Source organism: Camelus ferus, chromosome 12 (genome assembly GCF_009834535.1).
Source record: "Camelus ferus isolate YT-003-E chromosome 12, BCGSAC_Cfer_1.0, whole genome shotgun sequence".
Classification (NCBI taxonomy): Eukaryota; Metazoa; Chordata; class Mammalia; order Artiodactyla; family Camelidae; genus Camelus; species Camelus ferus.
The window spans coordinates 47,080,738-47,108,443 of record NC_045707.1 but is presented as its reverse complement, the minus strand read 5'-3'; the positions used below and the strand labels follow the sequence as shown (position 1 = coordinate 47,108,443).

Here is a 27,706-nt window from a genome sequence, read left to right as displayed (position 1 = left end):
CCGCGGGCTGGGGAGGCGCGTGGAGGGGTGTCTCCTAGGACCCGGATTGAAGCATGATGGCGGGCTCGCGGTGAGCTACTGTGAAGGTAACCGCCGCCCTCTCCTCCCGTCTAGAAGTCCCTAGAGGCTGGGCAGGCCCAGAAAGTTCATCGGCAGGTGTCGTTTTCTCCGGCCTGTTGTTCGCGGCAGGATAAAGCCTCTGGCATCACCAGATTCGGTCCGTCCTGCAGAAGGTCCGGCGTGCGGCCGCCGGCTTCCTGTGTGGCTCCCCTCGTGTCTCGGCCAGTCACTCGGGGACTTCTCTAGGTCTAAATCTTTTGATTTTGACCCTGGGTGCTCTTCCTGGTAGGCTGTTTCTCAAACCTCGGTTCCTCCAAGGGTCTCCTCAGCTTTTGCTTCAGGGTTGAATTCCGGGCGAAGGGATTTACGCTCTGAATTTCTCTCTCTGGGATAAATAATTTGACCCCTGGGCCTCGGGTAGAGGGCACCTAATGTCCCCCAAAATGTTTTGTTCCTCGTTTTGTGGTCAGAAGACGTGGGTTTGCGTCTCCCCCATGCCACTTACTAAGCAGCGGTTTAGAGGGTGGTAAACCGTTTGACCTCACTGCGCCTCGGTTCTTAATGTTTCAAATGAAGATGCTTACTTCAGAGGATTGTGAAAGAGCACATAATGTATAGGAAAAACGGGTTGTAAACTGTAAAAAGCACACCGTAGGAACTCAGAGATGGCAGTGCTAATGTACTGTCAGGGCAAGGAACCAGCCTGCCTAGTTTAGCAAATAAGACTCATGAAATAGGATTTTATCGCTAATGCTGGAGAGGGGAGTGGGGAGTAGTCATCGAGGCCAGTTAGAAACAAGTGATGTATGTCATTTATTAACAACAGCCCTGGAGGTTGTGGTTGTTTTCCCCCATTTTACCGTGGAATGGAAGGAACTGAGGGTCGTTTAGTTAGTGACTTGCCCAAACTTTCCCAGTTTGTAAATAATTGACTACAAAGTTCTTGGAAGCAAATTATTTCAATTTTGTACTTTAGTTTCTTCATGAATCAAAATAAAGGTACCTCATGATTAATATGAGAGTAAAATGACATGGTAGTGAAAGCACCTTGGAAAATTAAGACTCATACAAGAGGGTGAAATTTTATTTAGGACTTTAGGGTGTTTATATTTGTTCCTCTAAATAAGTATTTAATAAGCTAAGGATAGGCGTTCTTGTTTAATATTTCATTTAATCAGAAATAGAATACCACTTTAAGAGATATAATAAGATCTTGTGTACAATACCTGAAGGTTGGACACAGACACATTAGCTTTATGAAGGAAAATGCCCTGTGTAGCATTTGTGAGTGACTGTTTCTGAGAGTAATTACACATTTGCTGAGCACTCACGAATGGAAAGCTCTACACGTGGTGCTGAAAAGTTTGCATTTAAGAAAAATAGTAATGGGCATAGTTCTGGGGTTTCTGATTTTATGTTTTGATGATGTTGCTTTTTGCCCTGTATTGTGCGGAAGTTGAAAGCTGTTTAAAATTTTGCATTAGGCGACTGTAGTTACAGGTACTGATCAATTTTGTAGTGTACAATGTATCACTTTATTTACCATAGGTAGCACTGATTTTTCTTTATCTCTTACGCAGGGATGAGAAAAGGTGCGCCTAGAAGCAGATTTTAAGAGCAGTTTCTTATCAAGTCATCTTATTTCGTACCACCTGATAAGCATCTTGATTCACCATGGCATTAGCAGCAGTAAAACGGGCGATATCATACAGAACTGTCTTTAAACATCTATTTCCAATTCAAAGTAAGTAAGTTTTTTTTTTTAATTGGAGTATAGTTGACTTACAATGTTGTGTTAGTTTCTAGTGTACAGCATAATGATTCGATTATAAGTATACATTTTTCATATTCTATTTCATTATAGGTTATTACAAGCTACTGAATATAGTTCTCTGTGCTATACAGTAGGACCCTGTTGTTTATCTGTTTTGTATAGAGTGGTTTGTATCTGCTAATCCCAGACTCCTAATTTATCCCTCCTCATCCCCCACCCTGAGTTTAATGTTTAAAAAGTTAAACTTATTCAGCAGGGGTGGGTATACTTCAGTGATAGAGTACGTGCAAGGTCCTGAGTTCAATCCCCAGTACCTCCGTTTGCATACATATATCAGTCAATCCATCAATCTCCTTCAGATGTTATAGAAATATGTGTTAATTGTAGAAAACTTAAGCCATTTGGTTATATTGTGTAGCAGGAGTGCTTGCAATAATGGAAAAGGCAGAGAAAGCCTAGAAGTCTATCAAAAGGGAGATGGATAAATTATGGTACATCTTTACTATGAGTATGATACAGCTGTTATGATCTTGTGCATTTGAAAGATGACCTACCATATGTGTGTGTATGTGTATATATATAAATGCAGAGTAAAAGATGTGGACCAAATAGGTTATCTGTGTAGACCGTAAGTGGAATTTAGCTGAGGGCAAGTGAGGGATTGATAAAGAGGAACTTTTTCTGGTTTGAGTAACTTATATTTATTATGTTTTCACATAATTTAATTTTTACTTCCTAAAAATCAGCAAATAAAGGACAAATTTACAATTCCATCTTAGAAAGATAATCATTGTTAATATTTGGGTGTATTCTCTTTGTGTTTTTTCTATGTACCTAGCCATTTTTTAAAAAATATAATTTCTTTCTTAAGAAATGTATATAGTCTAATATTTTCTTCAAAACATTGATCATACATGTTTGATAGTCAAAATATTGACCATATAAATAAGCAGACTATTAAAATCTTATTTCCCAATCAAATTTCACATTTCTTTTCCTGTCTGTGAACTGCATTCTCCCATTTCTAAAGCAGACAGGTTAGAAGGCTACAATAGGTTTGCTTCTTCATGTTTAGCTAGCTAGTCAACTGACTTTTACATACCACTGCCTGACCTCAGTCTCTTCCTTCATGTTTCCTATTTACTACCATTTGTAATTGAACATTTGTTTACTGAGTTAAGGGGGAAAGAGTTGGTTGAAAACTAGGGTAAAAAGTAGTATAATTAAGTAAACAGAGGAGGAGATTGGTGAGACTTGATATATTAGTGTATACTTTAGTATACACTGAAATCATAGTGAGAACAGAACAAAATGAGAGTCAGCTCTTGATTACCTAGGAGCATTTTCGTTGTTGAGATTTAGGAGAGAGATCTCTCTTGCTTAGCCTCCCCTTTGCCCTGATAGGAACTCAGCCCCAAGGCTGATGAGAAGTCAGACCTAATTAGTTTTTACCTAGTTCATGTCCTGAAACAGCAGTTTGTCCTAACTCAGGTTAATCTGAAAACCAGATTACTGCCCCTGGATAAGTTAAAATTGTCTATGTATACTTTACCAACTCAATTGTAAGTTTGTCTAATTTATTTTAGTTTCCTTGGTGCCTCTCATACATGATGAGTGATAAATAAATGCTTATTGGATCTCAGTGGATTGGAGTTGTGAAAATAATTAGTGAAAAATTAATTTGGGTTACCCCAGAAAATTATTCTGTTATTACTCAGTCATTCTAATAATCAGTGACTACCTAACTTCTTGCATCCTTAAGCCCCTTGTTACACACAATTTCTACTATTACTATTGAAGGTAAAGTATTATTACTATTATTATTGATATTTTATATGAGAAGGAAGGACATTAAGATTAGAGGCAAAGCAAAACTGTAATTAGAAAGTTCAGTAAGCACAAATAAAACGGCCTCCCTATGTTCCAGAAGGAACATTTAAAACCTTCTGAAACATACAGGCAACATGGGAATTTCACAGCTTTTAAGCTTATTAAGTCATTTGATCTTTACAACTTTGCATTTTACAGTAGCTTACCTATCACATGGTATTATTCTCTTTCTGAAGGTGAAGGAACTTGAGTTCTCTGCCCATCAGAAACTTACCCAGTGTTGCATATCTGGTAGATTAGAGCTATGATCAAAACTTGTGTCTCCCCAGTATACTTTCTGCTGTACTGCCTTTCTTGTAGTAATTTCAAATATTGAACATTTGGAAATGAAGTGGACTATCAGCTTTTGTAGATCATATCAAAATGCAATTAAACGTGTGTGTGTGTGTATATACACACATATATATAAACAAAACCCTGTAAGATATGGAGAGCTAACTCATTAAAATTCTTTTTGGCACACTAAGTTGCTTTGGATTGATGATTCTAACTTTGGCATCACGCCTGATTATGCATTAAGTATACTTAACCATATCTAGAATTTTTCTCTTGGTTAAATGTCAGATGAGTTTTTCAAGTATTATACAGAAATTAACATTTTAGAGGTAGTTTGGCAATCTTTTTTTTTTAATGGTAACCTCTGTAAGGGATACAGTAATGAACAAGATGTGACTAAGGAACTTACTTAGACTTGTAGCTGAAACAGACATCTATGGAAATAATACCTGGAATATGAAGTAGAATGTGATGTATGTCATGAGGGTAGAAATTTTAGAGTTTCTTGTTGAACTAAAATACTGTTGTCTTGAGTTTTCCTTCCTGCCCAGTTAAGACCACTAAATTTCTGTCCTGTCTCTGCCACCCAGCCCTGTTTCTTTCAGCTAACATGTACATCACCTAGCTGGTTTATATTCAGAGAATATAGACTTAATATTAATCCATCCATAATTAAGAAGATCCTTAAAATGTCAAACAAGAAAATAAAATATGTGTAAATGCTTTTTATATTACTCTCTGATTTTTCTTAATACTCCTCTGTATTAACACAGATAATTGAAAATTAATAAATCTTCTGGAAGATGAGGTTATATTTCTAATTCTTTGTGTTATCTTCACATCAATCACATTTTAGGGTTGACATTTTGCTGAGTAATCTGTTATTAATAAAAGTGAATTTTGTTAAGGTACTTTTTGATGCATTGGAGTAAGGGTTTATATTTAGACTTCTAAGTATATGCAATCCTTGGAGAAAGGAGAGGTATACACAGAAGGAAAATAGATCTTTTTTTAAACATTTTGATACATATAAATAACTTAATGCAGGAAAAAAAGGGCCACAAAAATTGTATAGTAATGTTGTACGAAGTATTGGTTATGAGACATATAACATAGACAATTCTGTGATGGGCAGAGAGGGGAAAAAGGATTTCACAGAAGAGTAGCATTTGACTTTTGAAAGATAAGTGGTATTTGAACAGAGTAGGGATGGCGTTCCATACTGAGGAGCAAGAGCTCAGATGGGAGATGCTGATCCTTGGCTTTAACCAAGATATATTCAGAATTTTTTTTAAAACTATACATGTTTTCTTTATATTTAAAAGAATACCATTTCTCTGAACAGAGGGGAACCTTTTAAAAAAGTAATCATGGCTCTTGAATTTGCAGGTATTCTAAAAAAGGAAAATATACTTTGAATTGTCAGCATTTTGATTAAGAAAAGTTAATTTTAAACAGTTTATTTTGTATTTCATCACTTAACACTCTCCCTTAATGAGTTATGCACTCCAATCACACTGAAGTTTTTAGAATACTCAAATACTTCATGTTCTTTCTTTCCCCTGTTCCTTGGTACTTTTTATTCCCTCTGCAAGGAACACTGTACTCATCCCCTGCCAACTCCAGCTCATTCCTTCATCTTTCAGAACACCTTAAGTGTTATCTCCACTGGAAAGGCATTCTTGAACTTGCACAATCCTGTTTTGTAATCAGTCCCTGTGCCCCTGTCACTCCCAATGCTTACCCCTCCTAACAAGGCTTATCTTTATATTGGAATTTTGTTTACTTGTCTGTCTGTCACTGGACTTGCACCCTTTTTGAGGGCAGGGGCTGGATCTTGTTGAATCCGTAGCCCCTACTATAGCCCTGTTTCGTAGTAAATATGGTAAATATTGGTTGAATGAGTGAAATTAACTTTACATTTATGTGAGAATATATGCTTAAATTAACTAAATCCATCTTACTATTTGGGGTTTTTGCAGATGGAGCCTTGTATTGTGTTTATCATAAATCTACATATTCTCTTCCAGATGACTATAATTGGTATGTATTGAAGTTCAATTGAAAAAAAAAGTCTGTTTGCTCAATCTGAAATGGTTTAATTTTCTTGTTTTGGTATTTTCTGCTTTCTTTTCTGATGATTCTTTCTTTAATTTTGTTTTTAAAAATTATTTCAGTGAACTTATTTACCCAGTGTCTGGGCTTATAAATGTTTTAAATAAAAATCATTATCATTACGTTTCAGTGAATACTTCATTTGTTATAAGACAGACATGCTGTTAGAAATGCTATATTTACTTCCTGAAGCATTCTTTAGCTTTTTGGAAAAATTAACTAGTTTTTATACTTTTCTCTTAGGATCATATCTGTTAGCTTAAGCAGTTGTTTATCTTATCTTTTGTTGACATTGAGTAATCCTAAATTATAAGTATTTTATTCGGTCACAGTCTATTTAGTACTTATTCAATTCTAGCCATTATGCTAAGAACTAGGAACAACATATGAATGAGATGTTGTCCTTTATCTCTATAGCAGAGTCTTATGTGCAGAAATGATAACATATTTTCTTAAGCTAAATTGTTTTTATTGTAAATTTTAATAAAAGTTTATTTTCTTCCCTCTTCTTACCAGTTTTAATTTGAGTTTTTGTTGTATATTCAGTAAGTACTAAGATAGTGATGGAATTAGACTAGGTAATAGCAACACTTTTTGAACCTGCAAAGATTGAGTCTCATTCGTGTTTTGCATTATGTAAAACCTCATCCTTCATTAGAAACCCTTTGATAGATTAAATGTTCATTGTAGCCATGTTATAGTGTTTCATCTCATACCTTATCCTGTTTTGCTAAAATATACCTTATTGCTTAATTGCTAGTCTGGTTCAAACAGGTTGATGTTGAAATCCTAAAAGTTTAAATTTATAGACATCTATACACATAAGTTTAATAAAAGCTGAAAATCATGCTCCTTAGAATGTGTATTGATCTAAGTACAACAGTATTTGTCAAGGTCTTTGAAAAACAGGCTTGGTTAGTTGGTACCTAAAAGAATGGGATCCAGCCAGAGCATTTCTGAAAATGCTTGGAGGAGTACTGCCCAAATTTTGTTCTTCTGAGGGCTATTAATGGTGGGAAGGGATACTATTCACTTATTCCCAAATTTATTTGACCACAGAACCCTTTTTAAGGGAGACCTCTTATAGTCATACTGTTCTGCCAAAGGTGCTTGGAGAAATGCTTATCTAGAAAAAGTGCTCAGCTACAATCTTTATGACTGGAAATTCAGGTGATCCTTTACCTGGAAGATTATGTATTTCGCTGATCTTCAACTTAAATAATTCAACCAAGTAATCTCTTTTCAGCTTTTTGGATGTATCTTTTAGATAAGGAAAAGAAGTTCTGTTAATAGATGAGTAAACATGAAGATCTCTTCCAAACATTTGGATAGAAGAAAAACAAAAATTTGAGGACTAATTTGGATGAAATAGTGAATAATGCATTAAGGGTTTGTTGTAGTAGTTAAGCTAACATATTTTATGGCATAGTCTGAGTTTCTTCTATGATAACGGGTACCAGATTTACCAGTCTAATGGCATGGCATTTATTCTTCAGGGATTCATGATTAATAAATTTCAGCTCTAATAATCATTCTGCTTTGAATACAGTATAACTATATTTGTAAACCATTCTTTTTTTTTTTTTTTTAAAGCAAAGTAGAGCTTGCTTTGACATCTGATGGCAAGACAATAGTATGCTATCACCCTTCTGTGGACATTCCATATGAACACACAAAAGTATGTATTAGAAAATCTCTTACAATTTTTAATTTGCTGTTAGAAATATTTGCACTTCTTTACAGTATCCAAAGAGAAGAGAATTGTTTGACTTTATTTAGTTTAGATCTTCTTTTGGCTTTTTTATTTTACTGTTTTGGTTTTTCTCTTACTTCTTTTCATTTTCTTTAAAGCCTTTTTTCAGTACATCAAGTGAACCATGTAAACACAATTATGGCATCAGTCTTCTGGTCTAAAATTTTGTAGATTTCTGACTAGGGGTCAAACACACTTAGTATAAATTGTTTAAAAATTGTCCCATACTATATATTGCAATCTAATAAACTATGAAAAACTTACATTTTAGAGTGCTGTTTCATAACTTTCGTATTGGTTCTGGTCATTGTTTTATTGTTTGGTGAATTTCTTCTATTTTAATTAGTTTTTCTAATGGGCCAACTTGGGCATAAATTTTAAGTAGCCTTGTTTAGTTTTTTCTGCGTTTCTTCAAGAGCCAGACACTAAATAGATGAGGTTTTGTTTTTGTTTTTAATACATTTTATTTCACTTGACCCAAGTCTTTTTATTATTTTATATTTGAATTGCTTTCTTCTAGTTCTTTAAGCCTTCTTCTACTATATTTGGTAATGTTTGATTTGCTTTTTGAGGAGAAGATAATTCATCACATGATGCATGTAGTGGTACCTATTTTTAAAAACCATTATTAGGGCCAGAGTACTGGTTGATTTGACAAAATAAATTAATGATGTTTTCCTGCTTTTACCATTTTGTCTGCCTGCTTTGTATTCTAGCTATATATAGGCAATAATCCAATACCTTTTTTGTTTCATTTCTTTGGGCAGTGTGTGGAAAATAGGCATAAGTCCTTGTCTTTTGGCCTGTAAACCCTCCAGCTCATACTGTAGGATGCATTCTTCCATTATCTTGTGTTATATTTCTGGTTACTTTTACCACTTACTATCATCATTAGAATCTCTCATAACCTTAACCTCTTCCAGAGTGTTGCCTTCACCTACTGGCTCCAACAGAAACCTGACTGTGGTGCCATTGCTTCCCCAGCACTCTTAAGTGGTTGTGGTTTTCTCTACTAAATCTTTTTACTGTTGAGCCTAGAGGTGGAATAGGTGTCCCTGCGGCTCCTCACTATCATATCCAGATCATCTTTTCTTCTCCGTAACATTTTCTACAATTTCTAGCTTTGCAGTTTGCATCTTTAAACTATACCATCTACTTATCTTTTTTTTGGTCTGTCACCTGTCATCCCACAGTTCACTTCTCCTTACCCTCCCCCCCACCTCCCCGAATGTCTTCACTCTTCCTTGAAGATTTTAGATCTACTGTTACACCCTCCAACACTGTTTCTATTCTAATTCTTTGTCCATGTAAATGATCTACCACCCCAGCCTCTCACTTCTTGATCTTTTCTATCTCAGTCTCCACTCCCATGTTTATACCCTAGAGATGTTTCAGTCACAAATAAATTCTCCTCCTTCCTCCCAATATAGATTTTTTAGAATTCCGCTAGCTTACGACCAACTCCTGCTTGTTTTCCACCTCCAAGAATTATTCATCCTCTTATTAAGACCTGCATCAATTGATGGAATTACTTTTTCAGTCCCTGTATAGCTCATACATTCTCCTTATCTAGCATAGATCCCATGATCATCATTAAAATCACTCTCTTACATACCTGCCCATCTCTCTGCCTCCTCTTTTTTGTTGCACTCCCTTTGAGGAGTAGTGGTCTCCTCTCCCAAGCCTCAGTATTCCTCTCTCTAATCTAGAAGATCACTCCTGTCAGTTTACACGTAATCACTCCACTGCTGCCACACTGGTCTCCTGTTAAGTAGGTATGTTAGGAAGCTCCTGCTTCAGGGCCTTAGCAGTTACTGCTTCCTCTGCCTGGAATGCTTTCCCACCCAAAAATCCTCATAATTTATTCCCTTTCCTTTAGATCTTATTTGTTACCTAGAGAGGCCTTCCTTGGCAACTGCATTCAAAGTAGAACCCTTGCCCCTGGACTCCCTATTGCCCTTCTTTGCTTTACTTTTTTCAGTAGCATTTATCATTTCTGGCACACTGGATATTTTCTTGCTTTTCTGTCTGTCTTCCTCCATTAAAATGTAATGGAGAAAGGGACTCGTGTGTTTTGTTCCCCGCTGCATCTTCAGTGCCTGGAATAACACCCATACTTGGTAAATACATAATAAATATTGATTAAATGAATAAATTTAGTGCTGTCTCTTCATGCTTAATGCTAAGACATGTTTACATGGAGAAGCATGGAATTTTTTTGTTTCTCAAGTAATAAATTGTAGATTGGGCTTTATAAGAAACATTCCTGAAAACATGTTACTGTTAGAATATGTTCTTTTTGAATCCAGATTTATAAATTTCGTGAAGATAGTTCCTTAGCATTAAATGATTATATTCAAACATGACTTAAAATTTAGATTTGATTTTTTTCTTTTCTCAAGGAAACAGCTGCAACTCTAGTGGACCCTTTGATTTTCTAGGCCCTGGAAAGCATATTGCATACAAAGATCCTGGTCACATGTAGAAATACCTAGTGACACTGGCTTTAGGAAAGTTAAGATGATTTGCATCTTTGGTTTTCTGGTAATTCACATTTGAGTCTAGAGCCTGTTGATTATTTTCCATGGATCCAGGTAAAAAGATCCTTCTTTCTGCTTCTGGCAGATACATGTTTTATTAAAACTAAAATACTAAAAATGTTTCCCTAGAATTTAGGATTTCTAGTTTAGGGAAATAAAGATGTTAAACCAGGGGCCCCCAAAAAATGTATAATGACTTGGAAAAATTAAGATGTAAGTTCTAGGCAGTTCATTTTAGTGGTTGGTTTAGTGGAAAATTTCAAAAGTCAGAATTTGAATATTCTTAAAAACGAGAAATTCAGGTTGACAGTTCTGAATGATTTTTAAAGTTGACATTCAGTTTTATTTTAGCTTTTCCTTTTTACTGAAATATTCATGTACGTTTTCTTTGAAATTTGATCAAGGAGATCAAATACTACCTAAAAATCAACTCTGAGTCTGCAGAGGCTTTTGGTTTAGACTTCGAAGAATCCATTAATTCTAGTGTCTTCTATCTATGTGCCTAGAAAAGAAAATGGTTTTAATCATACAAAGCAGAAAGAATTTTTGATGTATTAGAATTGAGCCTGCTTGGGAATTGGAAGAGAGACAATAGACATTTGTTAACACTTGAAAATAACTTAACTTTTTAATAATAATTAAAACATTTGATCTTTAGCAACAAGTATGGTAACCTGAAAGACAGAATCTTGTGTTTGCTCGTTTCCCTCAGGGTCTGATAGTAGCTTGCAAAAAGACACTTAAATATTAATATTTCACTTTACATGTAAGAGATGATCTTATAAAATTAAATATCTAAGGAGCACTTTTTCTTTAAATAAGTTTTTATCACTTTTTTCCTGCTTGAGGCCTTAAAAAAATGTTAATAGCTACCTACCATTATTGAACTCTAGTATACAAGGGACAACTAAGCATGCTGTATATTATTATTTCAGTTAATCTTCATTAAACCTTTATTAGGTATTATTTCTCAGATTTTACAGAAAAGGAAAGTAAGAGCTTAAATAACTTGTCCAGGGTCACAGAGCTAGTAAGTAGCAGAGTTAGCGACCAAAGCCCAAGTTCTTAACCTCTTCATTATACTTTTTCCTTATTCTCTCCCACACTAAGGAAGTGGTTTCTTATTTCTGCTTATGTCAAACTGTTACCTCTGAATCTGACTTTGAAGGCCTTTTGTAATCTGGTCTCTAAAGATCCATTTTTTAAGATTACCTCTTTTATTGTGTATCCTTACCTACTTAAAATATTTGTTATTCCTTCTAGAATTCATTCTGCGCTCTGTAACAAAGCTCTGACTTGGCTCCTGTTCTACTTCTCAATAACATCTTTGTTACTTTGCATTTCTGTAATACTTAGTTGTGCTACCATCATTCACTTATATGTTGCCTTTTAAGGAAGTCTTCTTTTTTCATATACATAAGCTAAATAAATAAATATATGCTGTAACATTTAATACAGTGGTAGAATGTAGTAGTTGTCATTAAGAGTATGTGAAGTGTAAAGAAGACATCTATGTTTGAACTGTTTCCTTTCTGATTGTAAATTCATATTTTCATTGTATTGTAATACGTGTATATGATATTTGTAAAGCAAGGCTATGTTACAATCTTCTGTTACATATGTTATCACTTAATATTTAAAATATAGGTAACTTGATTTTCCAAGGCACTGATTTTTTAAGGGCTTTAGTTAGCCATTGTTTCTGATTGGCATATGCTATATCACTCATATATGTTGGGAGGAGATGAGATTTTTAGTAATTAATGTCTTTGGGGGTAAAAACTACTCGAATTACCATAAAGCATCATTTGATGACATTTTGGTCACTTAAATTGAAAACACCAAAAATTTTTCTGCTTCCTTTGAGTATAAGAAATGTCATTTTCAATGAAAGGTTTTTCATTATATCTCACTTTAGTGATATGCAAGATAGAGACTAAACTTTTAAGTTAAAAAATAATAATGAGCATAATTAATGGTTTTGAGAAACATAAACTAAAGTAATAAATATTTGATTATTGGGGAAAAATAACTTTTAAATAAGAACTTTACTATTGGAAAGGAAACTCTAAACTTGATATGAGAAGAAAAATATTTCTGATTCTTTAGGAAATAATGCAACTAAGTGAAATTCTGTTCTGATAACTTAATTACGCACCTGAGATACTGTGATGAATTACTGAGTGGTAATTATTTTATTGTAAAGTCAATCAAATGCTGGTTTACATTTCTAAGTTTTGATGTTGTTCATTGCTGATCATTTTGTAGCCTATCCCTCGGCCAGATCCTGTGCATAATAATGAAGAAACACATGATCAAGTGCTAAAAACTAGATTAGAAGAAAAAGGTGAACACTTTGAGCAAGGACCCATGATAGAACAACTTAGCAAAATGTTCTTTACTACTAAGCACCGCTGGTATCCTCATGGACAGTAAGTTCAATTTTCTTTACTTCAACTCCCACGAGACACACTAAGGGAATACATAACTTTACTTCTATTAACAAACTTCTGAGGTTGTTCTCTGCATGGAGGAATTAACACCCAGTATGATCACCTACTAAATTGCATTTTTAAATCTACATAAGCTGTAGCTAAAACAAAATAGTACTTCTTTTTCTCTTTGTTTTAGTGCAGAAGCTTTCAGTGAATTTTTGAAGAGTTCTTAAAAATTTTTCCATTCTTTGATATAGTCATTTTGTGTATTTTTTTATTCATCTTCCCAATAAATAGTTGATTTTGTCCTCGGCCCTCTATCCACTTATTTAACAGATTTTGAGTTACTACAAAAGAAAAATTGGGGTACAGCAAATGATTGGGCAGTTTACATTATTCTTAGTTCCTTTAAAAAGTACAGTTGCCCCTCGGTATCCAAGCACTCACATTGATTCTTACCTCTTATCTGACTCTGACTTTAAATAGTTTCCTTCTTTTGATTCTTCTTTCTTTCATATACATCTTATTCCCTACCAAAACTAAGGGGTGGCTGTTTTTATTCCTTTCTGTTTGTTTGAGCAAACTTTGTTTTTATTCAGTAGCTAGCACTGGGCTGCCACCTATATAATAGGACATGCTTCTGGAATGAATGAATATGCAGTCATTGAGCTGCTCTAATGCTGGGTGATCAAAAACACAGCCATTATTTGTAAGTGGTTTCTAGTTAAGGAGGGAAGATAGAGTAAATAAACAAAATCAAGTTATTGAGGTTTGAAGGATAGTTAGGAGTTAGCCATGGGGAATGGGGAAGAGGGTTCACATGCAGAGGACAGTGTGTCATAGAGCATGCTGGGGAAACTGCAAGTAGTTCAGCTTGGATGGGACCCAGAATATGAGGAAGGAGTGTAAGAAGGATCTTTTGAGGGATTTTGTGTTGTGCTGAGTAGTTTAAGTTTTATTTTCATTGCCAAGATTGGAGTCAGGGGGGACCTGTTATGAAATTGTTCTCATAGTCCAGGTAAAATTTGTTGAAGATCTACATGAAAGGACCAGCAATGGGAATAGAAAGGGGGTAAGTAAAAGAGAGGACTATGTTTAAGAACTTTAACAGCAGTAGTTCACCAGACTTGGCGCGGGTAGGGAGAGAGAGGAGATAGCAGATCTCTCAGTTTCTGACAGAGGTGTTCCAGTGGATGGTGGTACCACTCATACAAGTGCGGTAACAGTTTTAAGAGTGATGAATCCATTGTTGGTTATGTTGAGTCTGAAGGCTCTGTGAAACATCAGTTCTGAAAGCAGGTACATGTATTGGCCTGGAGCTTGGTTTACTTTTTTAGCTTCTCTTTAGAAGATACTGCCTCCCTTACTGTAGTTACAATAGAGATTCCTCAGGGCTCTGCCTTACACTCCGTGTCTTGCTGAAATTCATTCTGAGAGCTCTAATTACATTCATTATATAAATTACATGCATCCTGCTGCATTACACATTTTTTTTTATTTCCTCAGGCTTATTCCCGATGTCAATGTCCTAAGAATATTTCTAACCAGTTATCTGTCCAAAGTTTTAAATTCATTATAACAAAACACAGCTCTTCTTTCTTAAAAAAACCCGTCCCTTAATACCCTTGCTGTAATAAAAGTGATAGTTCTATATCAATTTCCCAAGGGAAAACTGATTTTTTTGACCACTGTAGTGTATTTTTCTTTCTTTTCCTTTCTTTTTAAAATGTAAAATAATGTTTATTTTTATCTATTTATTGAAGTATAGTTGATTCACAGGATTTACAATAGTATATTAGTTTCAGATATGTAACATAGTGATTTAATATTTTTATAACTTATATACTCCATTTTAAGCTATTAGAAAACAATGGCTATATTTCCCTGTGCTGTATAATATATCATTGTTGCTATTTATCTTATACATAGTAGTTTGTATTTCTTAATCCCATACCCCTATCTCAGCCCTCTCCCCTTTCTTCTTCCCGCTGGTAACCATTAGTTTGTTCTCAATGTCTGTGAGTCTCTGTTTTGTTACGTATATTTGTTTTATTTTTTAGATCTACGTATAAGTGATAACATAGAGTAATTTCACTGAGCATATTTCACTAAGCATAATTCTCTCTAGGTCCATCTACGTTGCTGCAAATGCCAGAATTTCATTCTTTTTTATGACTGAGTGATATTTCATTGTATATATTTATCACATCTTCTTTATCATCATGTTTTGGCCACCATAGTGTCTTTCAGTTCCTGCATCTAATTTATATCTTCTTTGAGTTTTCTTTCTAATTTCGTACCCACTTTGTTTATGCATGCTGTCAGGGTTTTTCCCTATCTTTGTAAGTAAGGGTATGTGAAAACAAATTAATAAGCCACTTCATAGCCCCATATCTAAGTCATTACTGTATTAGAGTAAGATTTCTCTCCATGATTCATAATATCCCTTACACTTATCTTTTATTCCTGTCCTATTATCCAGATATTTTAGTTCAAGCTGCATCTTGACATTTTTCTGTAATGGCTTTCAGTATCTGTTTCTTTCCTGCATGTTTCATATTGCTGCAGTTTTTTGCCATCTTTTGTGCATACCAAATTGCTGAAGTTATGAAAATCCTGTATAGATTTGTAACTTGAAGCGGGCAAGACTGAAGGCAAGAAGACCATTAGAGAGAACCAAGCATGTTGTCTTCAAACATTTTTGTCTAGTACCCCATGTATGTTTAATCTTATCTACTTAGTTAATCTTACTACTGATAATTAGCTTTGACTGCTAATTAATTTAATCTCCTGGTATGTCTTGTCACATCAGGATTGCTAGGCACTTTCAATTGTAAGCAAACTTTAATTTAGATGCAATTGATTAACCCAATATCTCTCCCAATAAGGAGTTCAGCAGAAGAACTCCAGATGCTTGCTTATACCTATAAAGAAAAATTTTACCTGTATGCATTGTCCTTGTAATGCATCATCTTTCAGGATTTTTAATAAGCTAATAATATGTGATGACTAATTATTCAACAAGTATTTATTTGGTATCTATATATTTTGAATTAATATAAGCCATTTTCAACTGTTGGTTTCTAGATGTCAGAGAGCACTTCTTAAACATCAGATAGTATACCCATGGTAACTATAAGTTTGTTCTCTACGTTTGTGAGTCTGTTTATGTTTTGTTTGTAAGTTCGTTTGTGTCCTTTTTTTAGGTTCTACATATAAGAGATATCATGTTATTTTTCTTTCTGTTTCTGGCTTACTTCACTTAGTATGATGATCTCCAGGTCCATCCATGGTTGCTGCAAATGGCATTATTTTATTATTTTTTATGGCTGAGTAGTTTTCCATTGTATGTACATGACACATCTTCTTTATCCATTCACCTGTCGGTTGACATTTAGGTTGTTTCCATGTCTTGGCTGTTGTAAATAGTGCTGCTGTGAACATTGGAGAGCATGTGACTTTTTGAGTTATAGTCTTCTCCGGATATATGCCCAGGAGTGGGATTGCTGGATCATATGTTGTCTGTTTTTACTTTTTTAAGGAACCTCCATACTGTCCTCCATAGTGGCTGCACCAATTTATATTCCCACCAACAGTGTAGGAGGGTTCCTTTTTCTCCACACCCTCTCCAGCATTTATCATTTGTAGACTTTTTAATGATGGACATTCTGACTGGTGTGAGGTGATACCTCATTGTACTTTTAATTTGCATTTCTCTAATAATTAGCGATGTTGAGCATCTTTTCATGTGCTTGTTGGCCATCTGGATGTCTTCTTTGGAGAACTGTCTATTTAGGTCTTCTGACTGTTTTTTGATCGGGTTGCTTGTTTTGTAGACATTAAGGTGTATGAGCTGTTTGTATATTTTGGAAATTAGTCCCTTATCGGTTGCATCATTTGCAAATATTTTCTCCTATTCTGTAGGTTGTCTTTTCGTTTTGTTGATGGAATTCTTAGCTGTGCAAAAGCTTTAAGTTTAAGTAGGTCCCATTTTTTATTTTTGCTTTTATTTCCTTTACTCTATGAGCTGGTTCAAAAAAAATACTGCTGCGATTTTTGTCAAAGAGTGTTCTGCCTGTGTTTTCCTCTGGGAGTTTTATAGTATCCAGTCTTAATTTAGATCTTTAATCCATTTTGAGTTTATTTTTGTATATGGTGTTAGAGAATGTTCTAATTTCATTCTTGTACGTGTGGCTGTCCAGTTTTCCCAGCACTACTTTTAAAGAGACTGTCTTCTCCATTGTATATTCTTGCCTCCTTTGTCAATTATTGTAGTCAGTAGATAGGGCTTTTTGGTTTATCTGTTTCTTCTTGAGGGAACATTGGTAGTTTGTATCTTTCAACATATTTGCCCATTTTATCTAAATTGTTTAAATTTATTTGTTCACAATATTCCCTTATTATCCGTTTAGTATTTTAATAATCTATAGTTATAGCACCTTTCTCATTCCTGATTATATTATTTTGTTGATCTTTTTGAGAACCAGCATTTGATTTAATTGATTCTATTGTTTTTGTTTTTGTTTTTGTTTTTTACTGATTTTTGCTCTGTGTTATTTCCTTCTGTCTGCTTACTCTGGGTTTAATTTGTTCTTTTTTCTAGTTTCTTAAGGCTTATTGTTTAGAAGTCTGTCTTTTTAAATTTAAGCATTTTATGCTATAAACTGCCCTTTCAGCACTGCTTTAGCTGCATTTCACAAGTGTTGATATGTTTTTTTTAAATTTTCATTCAGTTCAGAAAATTCTCTGGTTTCCCTGTGATTTCTTCTTAGACCCATGAGCTATTTAGTGATGAGTTAATGTCCAAATATTTTGAAATTTTCCAGTATCTTTCTGTTACTGGTTCCTCATTTAATTCTGTTGTGATCACAAAACATACTTTGTATGATTTCAGTCTTTAATTGAGATTTGTTTTATGGCCCACATTATGGCCTGTCTTGGTGAACGTTTGTATATTTGAAAAGAAAATGTATATTGTGCCATGGTTGAGGGTAGTGTTCTAAAACTATTAATTAGGTCCGCTTGGCTGGTAGTGTTGTTCAAGTTTTCTATATCCTTAATATTTTTCTATTTATTTAACCAATTACTATGAGAGGAATGTTGAAATCTACAACTTTAATTATGTATTTTTCTATTTCTCCTCCCAATTCTGTTTTGTCTTAATATATTTTGAAGCTCTGATATGAGGTGTGTATACACTTATTATTATATCCTCTTGGTGAATTGACACCTTATCTTTATGAAGTGTTCTTTTCTATTACCACGGGTATTTCTTATTCTGAAATCTAATTTATCTAGTATTAATATAGCCTATCCAGCCTTCTTTTGATTAACATTTGCATGATATATTTGTTTCTGTTTTTTTACTTTTAACCTATCTGTGTCTTTATATTTAAGGCAGTGTTTTTATGAGTAGAATATGGTTGGATTTTGCTTTTTTATCCAGTCTAACTTTTCATTTTCATATCAAGCCACTTTAAATGCTTTTTCCTTTGATTTTCATTGCTTTCACTCTTTCTTTGCCATTTGCTCCCAACTCACTTTCTTTGTGAAATTTAGTTTGATTATAGTCACTTTGAATAGCTACTCCCCCTGTTAGCACAACTACATATAACTATAGTTTATTAGATATCTATTAATGTTATATTTGTAGGTCCATTTTTAAATTTTCTGCTGTGGATTATTCTCTGTCAGGAATGCAGCTTCTGTTTTGCAGTTTTCCAGAAGACCTCTAATACAGTATTCTTCATACAATATATGGGTGCTGAATTACTATCTGATGCAATATGATCTTACCTAATTATCTTCACAGTTTCTTTAAGTACAGTCTGTTTACAATGTGGTGTCAATTTCTGGTGTACAGCACAATGTTTCAGTCATACATATATATATATATACATGTATTCCTGTTCATATTCTTTTCCATTACAGGTTACTACAAGACATTGAATATAGTTCCCTGTGCTATACAGTATAAATTTGTTGTTTATTTTAGACATAGTAGTTAGGGTCTGTAAATCTCAAACTCCCAATTTACTTCTTCCTGCCCCCTTTCTCCCCTGGTAACCGTAAGTTTATTTTCTATGCCTCACTCTGTTTCTCTTCACAGCTTTTTGAAGGTGTTCAATTTTTCTATGAAACCATACTTTATGGTAGTCTTTGGGATTGTCCACTGGTAAATTACCCAGTGATTCTTGGAACTTTTATTCTCATAGTTCAGCTATCAAGTTATGTCAGTTTATATAATTTCCATTTTATCTAGGTGGGTCACAGGTAGATTAAGATGTTCCTTAATCAGATTCTGAATTAAGGTCAGCAAAGGCTTTATGATCCCAGGATATTGCCCCACCTCATTCAGTCCTGAACCTACCTGCATTTAATTATTGGCCTCCCCTAAAGTGGGTGGACTGGGAGTATAGGTAGTATGACTATACAGAATTGATGCTAAAATAGTCCAATGGGCAATAAACACTAGTGATGAGATTATAAGTCTGGGGTCCAAGGTTAAAATTGTTACCACTAAATTTATGAATTGGATACTGCTGTTTCCTAATCCTGGTGACCCTATTCACTTTAGGATGGCAATTCAAAGAGTCTTAGATTTGGACTTTATACTGAGACTGGACACTAGAACTATTCGAATTTTTAGTGTGGGAAATGGATGAGGGAAACTCAGGACTTGAGTTTGGGATTAAATTGAACTTTTAGTTCCCTACCCTCTACCTTTGCCTGAATGACTATTTTTATATTCATTTGTGCAGAAGTTGATTTCAAAAAATAGCATATGTAACCATAAGGCACTTGCTACTTTCTGTTGATGGTATTACAGGTGATGAAAACAAACTAGCTTAGCTGCTGTATTATACTTACCTGAAGTAATGGGGCTTTGAGCACATTCTTTGAAAGGTACTCCTTATGTAAATGAATTTTTTTTTTGTATTCCCTATGGCAGTTTCCATTAGATGGATCCTCTGTAAATAGTTATTGAGGACATGATTGATTCTGAGTTGCTTTGCACTCCTCCGCAGCCCCTGAGGTATCTCCTGTTGGCCTTTAGTGTTGCCATTACTCATGAAACAGGGTGTGTCAGTGCCCTCAGTGGTCAGCATCTGTGTATGAGCTCTTCTTTCTTCAGTCTTCTGCCGTAGGCATGAAAAAAAATTAAAAAGTCAATGGAGCATTCCTTCAATTCTAATTCTTTTCAGAACACATCATTTTAGCAAGGTTACAGAATTCCTTATAGTTGTGTTTGAGTTTTCTGTTACTTGTGTCATTAACTCAACCTTAATAAGTTTGCTGAAACTCTTTTTATGTATCAGGATTTCCATACTATCTTGGTTTCTGTTATCAATTCCTTTTTGTCTCTCTTATCTCTAAATTTTGGCTTGCCCCAAGGATAAGTCCGTGGTTCTCTCCTCTTTTCCTGTCCCATTCCCTAAGACAGTCTCAATACCATCTACATTCTTTAAATGTAGATGTAGGCTTTAAATACCATCTATATTCTGATGGCTCCCAAATCTATCTCTTCCTCTCCCTTGATCTTTATAGCTGTATATCCAGCTCCCTATTCGACATGTCTGATGGATATCCCTAACTTAATATGTCTCTAACTGAGCTTCTGATGCTCCCCGACAAACCAGCTTCTTCTACAGCCTTCCCTGTCTCAGTTAATACCAGAAACTTGCTGCTTGGGCCAGAAACCTTGATGCCATTTTTGACTCTTCTCTTTGTCTTTCATCCAGTATCAGGTCTGCCAGCAAATCCAGTTGGTTCTATGTCCACAGTGTATCCAGATTTGACCATTTATCACCATTCCCTCTGCTATCTTCCTGGTCCACAACACCATCTTTTGCCTGGTTTATTGAAATAGCTTCCTAACGGGTCTCCCTACTTCTGGCTTTGCTTCCCTGTAGCCTGTTAGCACACAGCCAGAGTAAAAAGCATGTTAAAAATTCTGTTAGTTCTTAAAATTTTTCTGTTGAAAGTGCTCCAGCTTTCCATCCCATTCAGAAAAGGTATAGGCCTTAACTGTCATCTACAAGAACCTATGTGATCTGACCCCCCCATTACCTTTCTACTCTCATTTCCTACTACTGTTCCCTTCCTTGTTCACTCTATTCCAACCACATGGCCTCTTTCCTGTTCCTTGAACATGCCCTTCCTTCCATCTCAGAGCCGTTATACTTGCTATTTACTCTGCATGGAATGCTCTTGCTGCTGATATCAGCAAAAACAGCTCTGTTATGTCCCTTAAGTTTTTACTCACTGAAGCCTTCCCTGGCCAACTTGTTGATCTTGTTTTTCTATATAATGCACTGGAATGTAAGCTTCATGAGGGTTGGGATTTTGTCATGTTTTGTGTACTATAGAATCTTTAGCACCTAGAAATAGTGCCTGGCACATAGTGGATGCTTCACACATTTATAAATGAATGAATGAATGAATGATTTTGATTTTCATACTATCTCCTAAAAAAAGAAAATAATTAGCTAACATAGCTCCATGAACTGTAAAGTTATGTTGAAAGAAAGAAGGATGGAAGTATTGAAAGAAGTCTGGATAGAAAGTAAGAAGGATCTGAAAAGTAATTCTAAATTTCTGAAATATAAAGCATCCTATAAATGTATAATTGTACCACTTTATTTAAAAAATTAATATTTTTCCATGGAGACATCAAAACTTAGCTACCACCATCAGTAGGAAACATTTGAACGTGTAGCTGCCTTGTGAACCAGGAGGTGAATTCTATTCTGAACTAAGAACTGTGGAAAATATTTCAGGTATCACTGAATCGTTGTGTAATTTAAGAACAATACCAATACATTTCGGTTTGCCAGGAACAGTCTCAGTTTAACTCTGTTAATTATTAATAGAGTGGGTTTTTATTCTTTAAAGGATCCAAGTTTGGATGATAAGTTATAAGGGCATCCTAAAGTTCAAGTGCTTGATTGCTTCTGGCTAGTGATTGTAGCATGTATTGACATTCATGCATGATAAGAAATCTGTAAATGCTACTTGACATTGATTATCTTTTAGAATTTGACTTTGTTAGGTTTAGGGCTATCAGGATCTCAGGCATTTTGAGTCAGCCTTGAGTAATGAAAATGTTGAGCAATGTAAGCTGAATCATGTTTTTATAGGATAGTTGTTAGATTTTTAGGGCCACAGATTTCACTGAGAATCCAATAAAACCTATGAAGCCACCTCCCAGAAAAACGCATGTTCAGAATTTTTATAAATAATTTTAGGAATTTTTTGACTTCTCAAAGCCCTGTTCTGGTGACTGACTAACTGCTTTGCAAGAACACCTTTGAAAGATACTACTGATGCAGGAAAACGGATGTGGGACGTGAGCAGGGCCGAGTCCCAGGTCTCGGTTGAGTTCCTAGGACGAGCCTGCCAAGTGTGGGTCCTTGGCTTCGTGCAGGAAAGAATTCAAGTGCGAGCCACCGTTGAGTAAAGGTAGATTTATTTAGAGAGATACATACTGCATAGGGTGTAAGGCAAGAGAAAGGCAAGGAAAGAGGTGTGGGAATTGGGTGCTCAGGTGAAAGCAGAAGTAGGTACACACTCCATAGACAGTCTGGCCGCCTCCAAAGGGGAGAGAGCACAAAGGGCCACTAGGCGTGGTGTTGTCACTTTTTATGGTCTCAGTAGCTTCACGTGCCTGTAGGTGGGATCAATCCAGCTGCCCTGGGGAAGGGGCTGATATTACCAGGAACTGGGCCTCTGCCCATTCTTTGGCCTTTTGTAGTTAGCCCTGGGGCTGTCATGGTGCCTGTGGGTATGTTATTTGATCACACTGTTACAGTGAGCATATAATGAAGCTCAAGTTCTACTTAGAAGTTGAAGCTCTTAATCCTCAAGGCCAACTAGGAGGTGAATCTTCTACCATTTTGGTGTTAAATTGCTGTCATTACTTGAGTGATTATACCCTGCCCTCTTCCCTCCTGTCTCAGTACTGCATTACTAAAACCTTGATTTTCCAGCCTGTACCTGGAACCCTTAAAAAAAAAAAAGTAATTTTCTCTATGCCAGTATAAGTACATGTAAAAATGTTTATGTAAGTGATATTATGCTATATGTATTATTCTACAACTTAGTGTTCTATGTTAGTATATATAGATGTACTTTATTTTTTTAACTGAATTTCTGTATTTTGCAGATTTTCAAAAAATCAGTATCAGAAAAAAAACAGTGTATAGGAAAGTTGCCTATATGAAATCTTAAGCAAAAACTACTTCAGGTATCTTAATCACCACAACTAAAGAGCATAAGATACATGTCTTATTTATGATATAGAAATCTTTATATTGAATTTCTCCACCAGCAAAAAAGTTTAAAAGAAGTTAACTCAGACCAACTTGCCAAAGTCTGGCCTTATGGAAATTTTTTAGAAGAATTTATCACCAAAAACACATGTACTCTGTAGAAATTTTCCTAAATCAATAAATAAAATAAGGAAATGTTGAGAAGAAAAATTCTCCATGGTGAAATCAGTTAATCATTGCTGACAATACATTTTATTTCTGTCTTATATCTATACCTAAGTTTTGTTAGTTTCCTCATTTTTACATGTTTTTTTTAATTTTATAAAAATATTTTATTGCAATAGAAAATTAACCATGTAACATGTCATCTGATCCTGTAATTCGAAATTCAAATTTTAACAGACTTTTGATAATTGCTTCTCTAGTAAATTGCTTAGTTATATTATCTAGAAAACATTCCCAGACACTAATTTTTAGCAACCTAGTGTAAAAGTCTTAGGTGATATATCTAAGGAAGATTTTTTTCCAAGCATTTCAAGCATTGTTTCTCTACTGATAAGTATTAAACCTCACCACAACCTCTTTCTACTTGGCTTGTGTGATGATGGTGACAAAACATTCTGAGGGCTTTCTCTTTTGAGCAACTTTAACCAACTGGAAGTTCAGACCATAAGTGGGTGTGCTCCCCTTTTACATGGTTTTAATCATACTGCATATACAAATTTATATCCTGTATCATCCCCTTCCTCCTTAATGTTTAATATTAAATATGTATATTTTAATACTGAAATGCTTACTAATTTAACTATTTACTTATTGTTTTCGGTTAAATATCCAGAAGAGAAATTACTAGATCAAAAATTATGACTATTAAAAAAATTTTTTATAAATAATACTGTTTTTTATAAGTATTTTACTGATCAGTACTGTAACTAGTGGCTCTGTTATTATTTTACCATACCTGTACTTAGATTGTACATTATGATTTTTAAAATATTTGTGACAATGAGTATATGTATGTTCATGTGTAACTGAAAAATTGTGTTCTACTGGAATTTGACACAACATTGTAAAATGACTAATTCAATAAAAAATGTGAAAAAAATTTGTGATTGCAAAAATAAGTAAAAGGTTAGTTCTCACTGTTTTAGTTTGCATTTCTTCCATTTTTTGTGACATTGCACATTTTTCCATATACATATTACTAGTATTTTATTGTATGTTAAAACATGATTTTGCAGCTCAAGAGGCCTCCATTTAGAGCTGAACATCCCCTTTTAAATAAAACTTTAGTAGAGCATATTCAGCATGTTAACAATGTACTGTTTATTATAAACACGATCATTAGTTCTAAATGAAGAAACAGTTATCTAGGTACCATATTGAAATTATGTCAAAATCTGAAAAAAGACTTTCCAAATGCTTAACTAATAGAAAACAATCTTCACAGCAGGGAAATATGGCTTATTATTAAATATCTAGCTGAGATGTATCTATGTATATATGATACATATATATTAGATTTTACTGATTTTATTGATTGCCAGTAAACAGCAAGCTAATAGAAATTTGATGTTTCTATCAGGAACAGTTAACTTTTATTAAAATAATCTTATCTTAAATATTTTCTTCTTTTCAAGGTATCATAGACGTCGTAGAAAACTGGATCCTCCAAAAGACAGATGATACTGAGATTTTTGGGAATTAAAGAGAAGTGTTACCCTGTATCTCATTTGTCGTTTGAGAAAATGCAATTGGGTATATCCATTAATATGTTACATAGTAAAATAATAATAAAATGCCTTCATATATTAGAATGTTTATTTCTTTATATATATTAAGTAATTCTGGATTTGACATTCTTATCTACAGTAGCCTATTTCATCTTATTTTCTTTTGAGTTACTTGTCTAGTGTCATTAAATATTTTTACATTATCAGCTTAATATTGTTAGTAGTATAAATATGATTAATAAAAATGTACATGGTACTCCTGAAGGAGATTTTTAAATTGCCTTTGAAAAGAAGCTCATGAGGTCCATACAGAAAATAGATGTTATAATGTTTCCTTTTTTTGTGGCTCTAGGAAATAATTAAACTAGTTATATTTAAATGTGTCTACTATCTGCTAGGTCCTTTGTATTCGTTATTATTAAATTCTCACAACAATCCTTTGAAGAAAGAGCATCATCCCCATTTTACAGGTAAGGCTGAGTGGCTTGAACGCTTCCCTACCTACCAAGTGGGAGAGCTGGGATCCAAACTGCCAGGCTCCAAAGCTTTCTTACAGTGTGTCAGTAACTATGACAAGGGGTGTTTTCTTTCACCCAAGAATGTGCTTTCCTAGAGAAATATTATAAACTTAATTTTGAGATTTTTTTTCTGGCTCTCTTAAAAATTATGGTAGCTTCAGAACACATGCAACTCTGTGATTAAAATGTTAATATTACGAAACTAGTGTTACAGGAATGCTAATAGTCTGTTCTGTTGATTATCACTTCCAGCTTATATATGATCCTTAATAGCATTGCTGCCCTGTGATTTCTTTTAGGAGGTGAGGAATCTTTTAAGGTAGAAAGGTACTTTATTCAAACTTGTAAAATATTTGTGATATTTTAAAATTTGAAATGAAAAATGATTTCACATTCAAAGTCTTGCTTAGTCTAGTTCTTTTAATAAAGGAACTGTAGCTGAAGGTTCAAGTGTTCAGTAAAATGTAAGGAATAGAATAGGAAAGAGTAAAGGAAATAATTAACAATGACCACTCTCTATTACCTAAAGGAAATGTTTTCAAGTGGTTTATACCTTTTTCATTAATATATTATTAATTTGGGGGGAAAGAACAAAGAAAATACAAGTTGATAAAACTTGATAATCAGAAATATTTACCAGCTATGGTGACATATCTTTGAAAATGGTTAGTTTTTTTATGTTGATTTACATGCAAATTTTTACAAAGATGGAGATATGCCGTGTTACAAAAGTAGGAACAATAAAAACTCAATTTATTAAATAAGAAATTTTCTTTTAAGTACAAGGATCTACTAAATAGAGATTGTTCACTACTAAATAGAGATTGTTCAGTCGTAAGATGCCCATACCATACATTCACATGTCAGTGCTTTGGAGAATTAACTTAGTTTTTATTGTATTGGAAATATATACATTGTAGTTAACACTGTAGTTCCTGGAAGTTTAGTTTTCATGAGTTGGCTGTTATTTAATTTTGCTAAATAAGTATGTATTTCATCACCTCTATCACCTCCCCTCTGCTTCTGCCATTCCCCACCCCACAGGAGTAACCTATTATCCACCATCACTAACATTTTATGAAATGTTTTATTTTCTAGAAATTTTAAAAGTATATAAGGTCTGATAGTCCTTTAACTGGAATAAATTTAGTTTCATGAAAATCTTACTACTCAGTCCTTATTCTCATATTTCTTTCCATTGATAAAGTGTATTATTAACACACCTCAAATTGATTAAAAAATTGTCAGTGAAACCACTAGAGGGCACTCTCACATAGGGTTCAGTTGGAACTTCCCTCACCCAAAGGTAGTGACTTCTAACATGCTTAGTTTGGCAGACAGTATTTGAATGTTCTTTAGGTAAGAATGACTAATAGAGTAAATGACAATAGTGAAATTAAATGAGACCAGTATTTATTTTTTGATGTAGTCATTAAGCATTTATTGAACCCTTACCTCACATGAAGAGGCATTGTACTTTTTGCTAGGCCAATAAGAAAAAATGGGCCCCTTCTAAGGAGCATAATATCTACTTAACTAGTATCTGCTGAGCTATTTAATTTTTCTAATTACATTGTTTTTTAACCATGAATGTAATGCATCATTTTTTTAAAAATTAGAGACTAAATAAATAGGAAATAAAATTACCCCTAATTATCCCATGTAAAGATAACACTAACATTTCTGCTATGCTTCTTCCCTGTTATTTTGCTACATAAATGTATTTCAAAAATAAAAATAGTATTTATTATGCATGTAGTTTTATAATTTTTTTCACTTAATGTTATGAGTGTTTTTCCATATAGTAAATGCTCTCATTTAATGGATGCATATTACTCTATAATCTGGATTGTCATAATTTAGTTAATTCTCTACTATTAGACATAATCATTATTTCTTTTCCCAGTTAGAAAGAATGCTGTTACTAACATCCTGGTGGATACTTTTTCTTTTTTTAGAAAACTATTTTTTAGAGTAGTTAAGGTTTACAGCAAAATTGAATGGAAGATACAGATATTTCCCATGTTCTTATGACCCTACACATGCATAGCCTCCCCCATTATCAAAATCTCCCACCAGAGTGTTAGATTTGTTACAGTGATGTTCCTACATTGACCTATTATCACCCAGAGTCCATAGTTTACCTCAGAGTTCACTCTTGGTATTGTGCATTCTAACAAATGTAGAATGGCATGTATCTGCCATTACAGTATCATATAGAGTAGTTTCACTGCCCTAAAAATAGTGCTATGCCTTTTCATTCCCTTTTTCCTCCCTAAGCCCTAGCAACCACTGATCTTTTTCTTGTCTCCATAGTTTTGCCTTTTCTATAGTTATATAT

At 34.2% G+C, this 27,706-nt stretch overlaps 1 protein-coding gene across 4 annotated transcripts; it reads left to right on the top strand.

The window, feature by feature from the left end:
• Positions 1 to 26,534, top strand: MRPL42 (mitochondrial ribosomal protein L42). Of its 4 annotated transcripts, none has more exons than XM_014567387.2 (6): positions 1 to 86; positions 1,641 to 1,804; positions 5,983 to 6,043; positions 7,709 to 7,793; positions 12,677 to 12,840; positions 24,755 to 26,534. In XM_014567387.2, the coding sequence occupies exons 2-6, from the start codon at positions 1,735 to 1,737 to the stop codon at positions 24,798 to 24,800; spliced, it is 426 nt and encodes a 141-aa protein (XP_014422873.1). In that variant the 5' UTR covers positions 1 to 86; positions 1,641 to 1,734; the 3' UTR covers positions 24,801 to 26,534. The 4 variants fall into 4 exon arrangements, with proteins under 4 accessions (XP_014422873.1, XP_032349521.1, XP_014422874.1 ...); XM_032493630.1 differs by lacking the exon at positions 1 to 86 and adding an exon at positions 93 to 306; XM_014567388.2 differs by lacking the exon at positions 1 to 86 and adding an exon at positions 93 to 345.
• Positions 26,535 to 27,706: the final 1,172 nt, after the last annotated feature.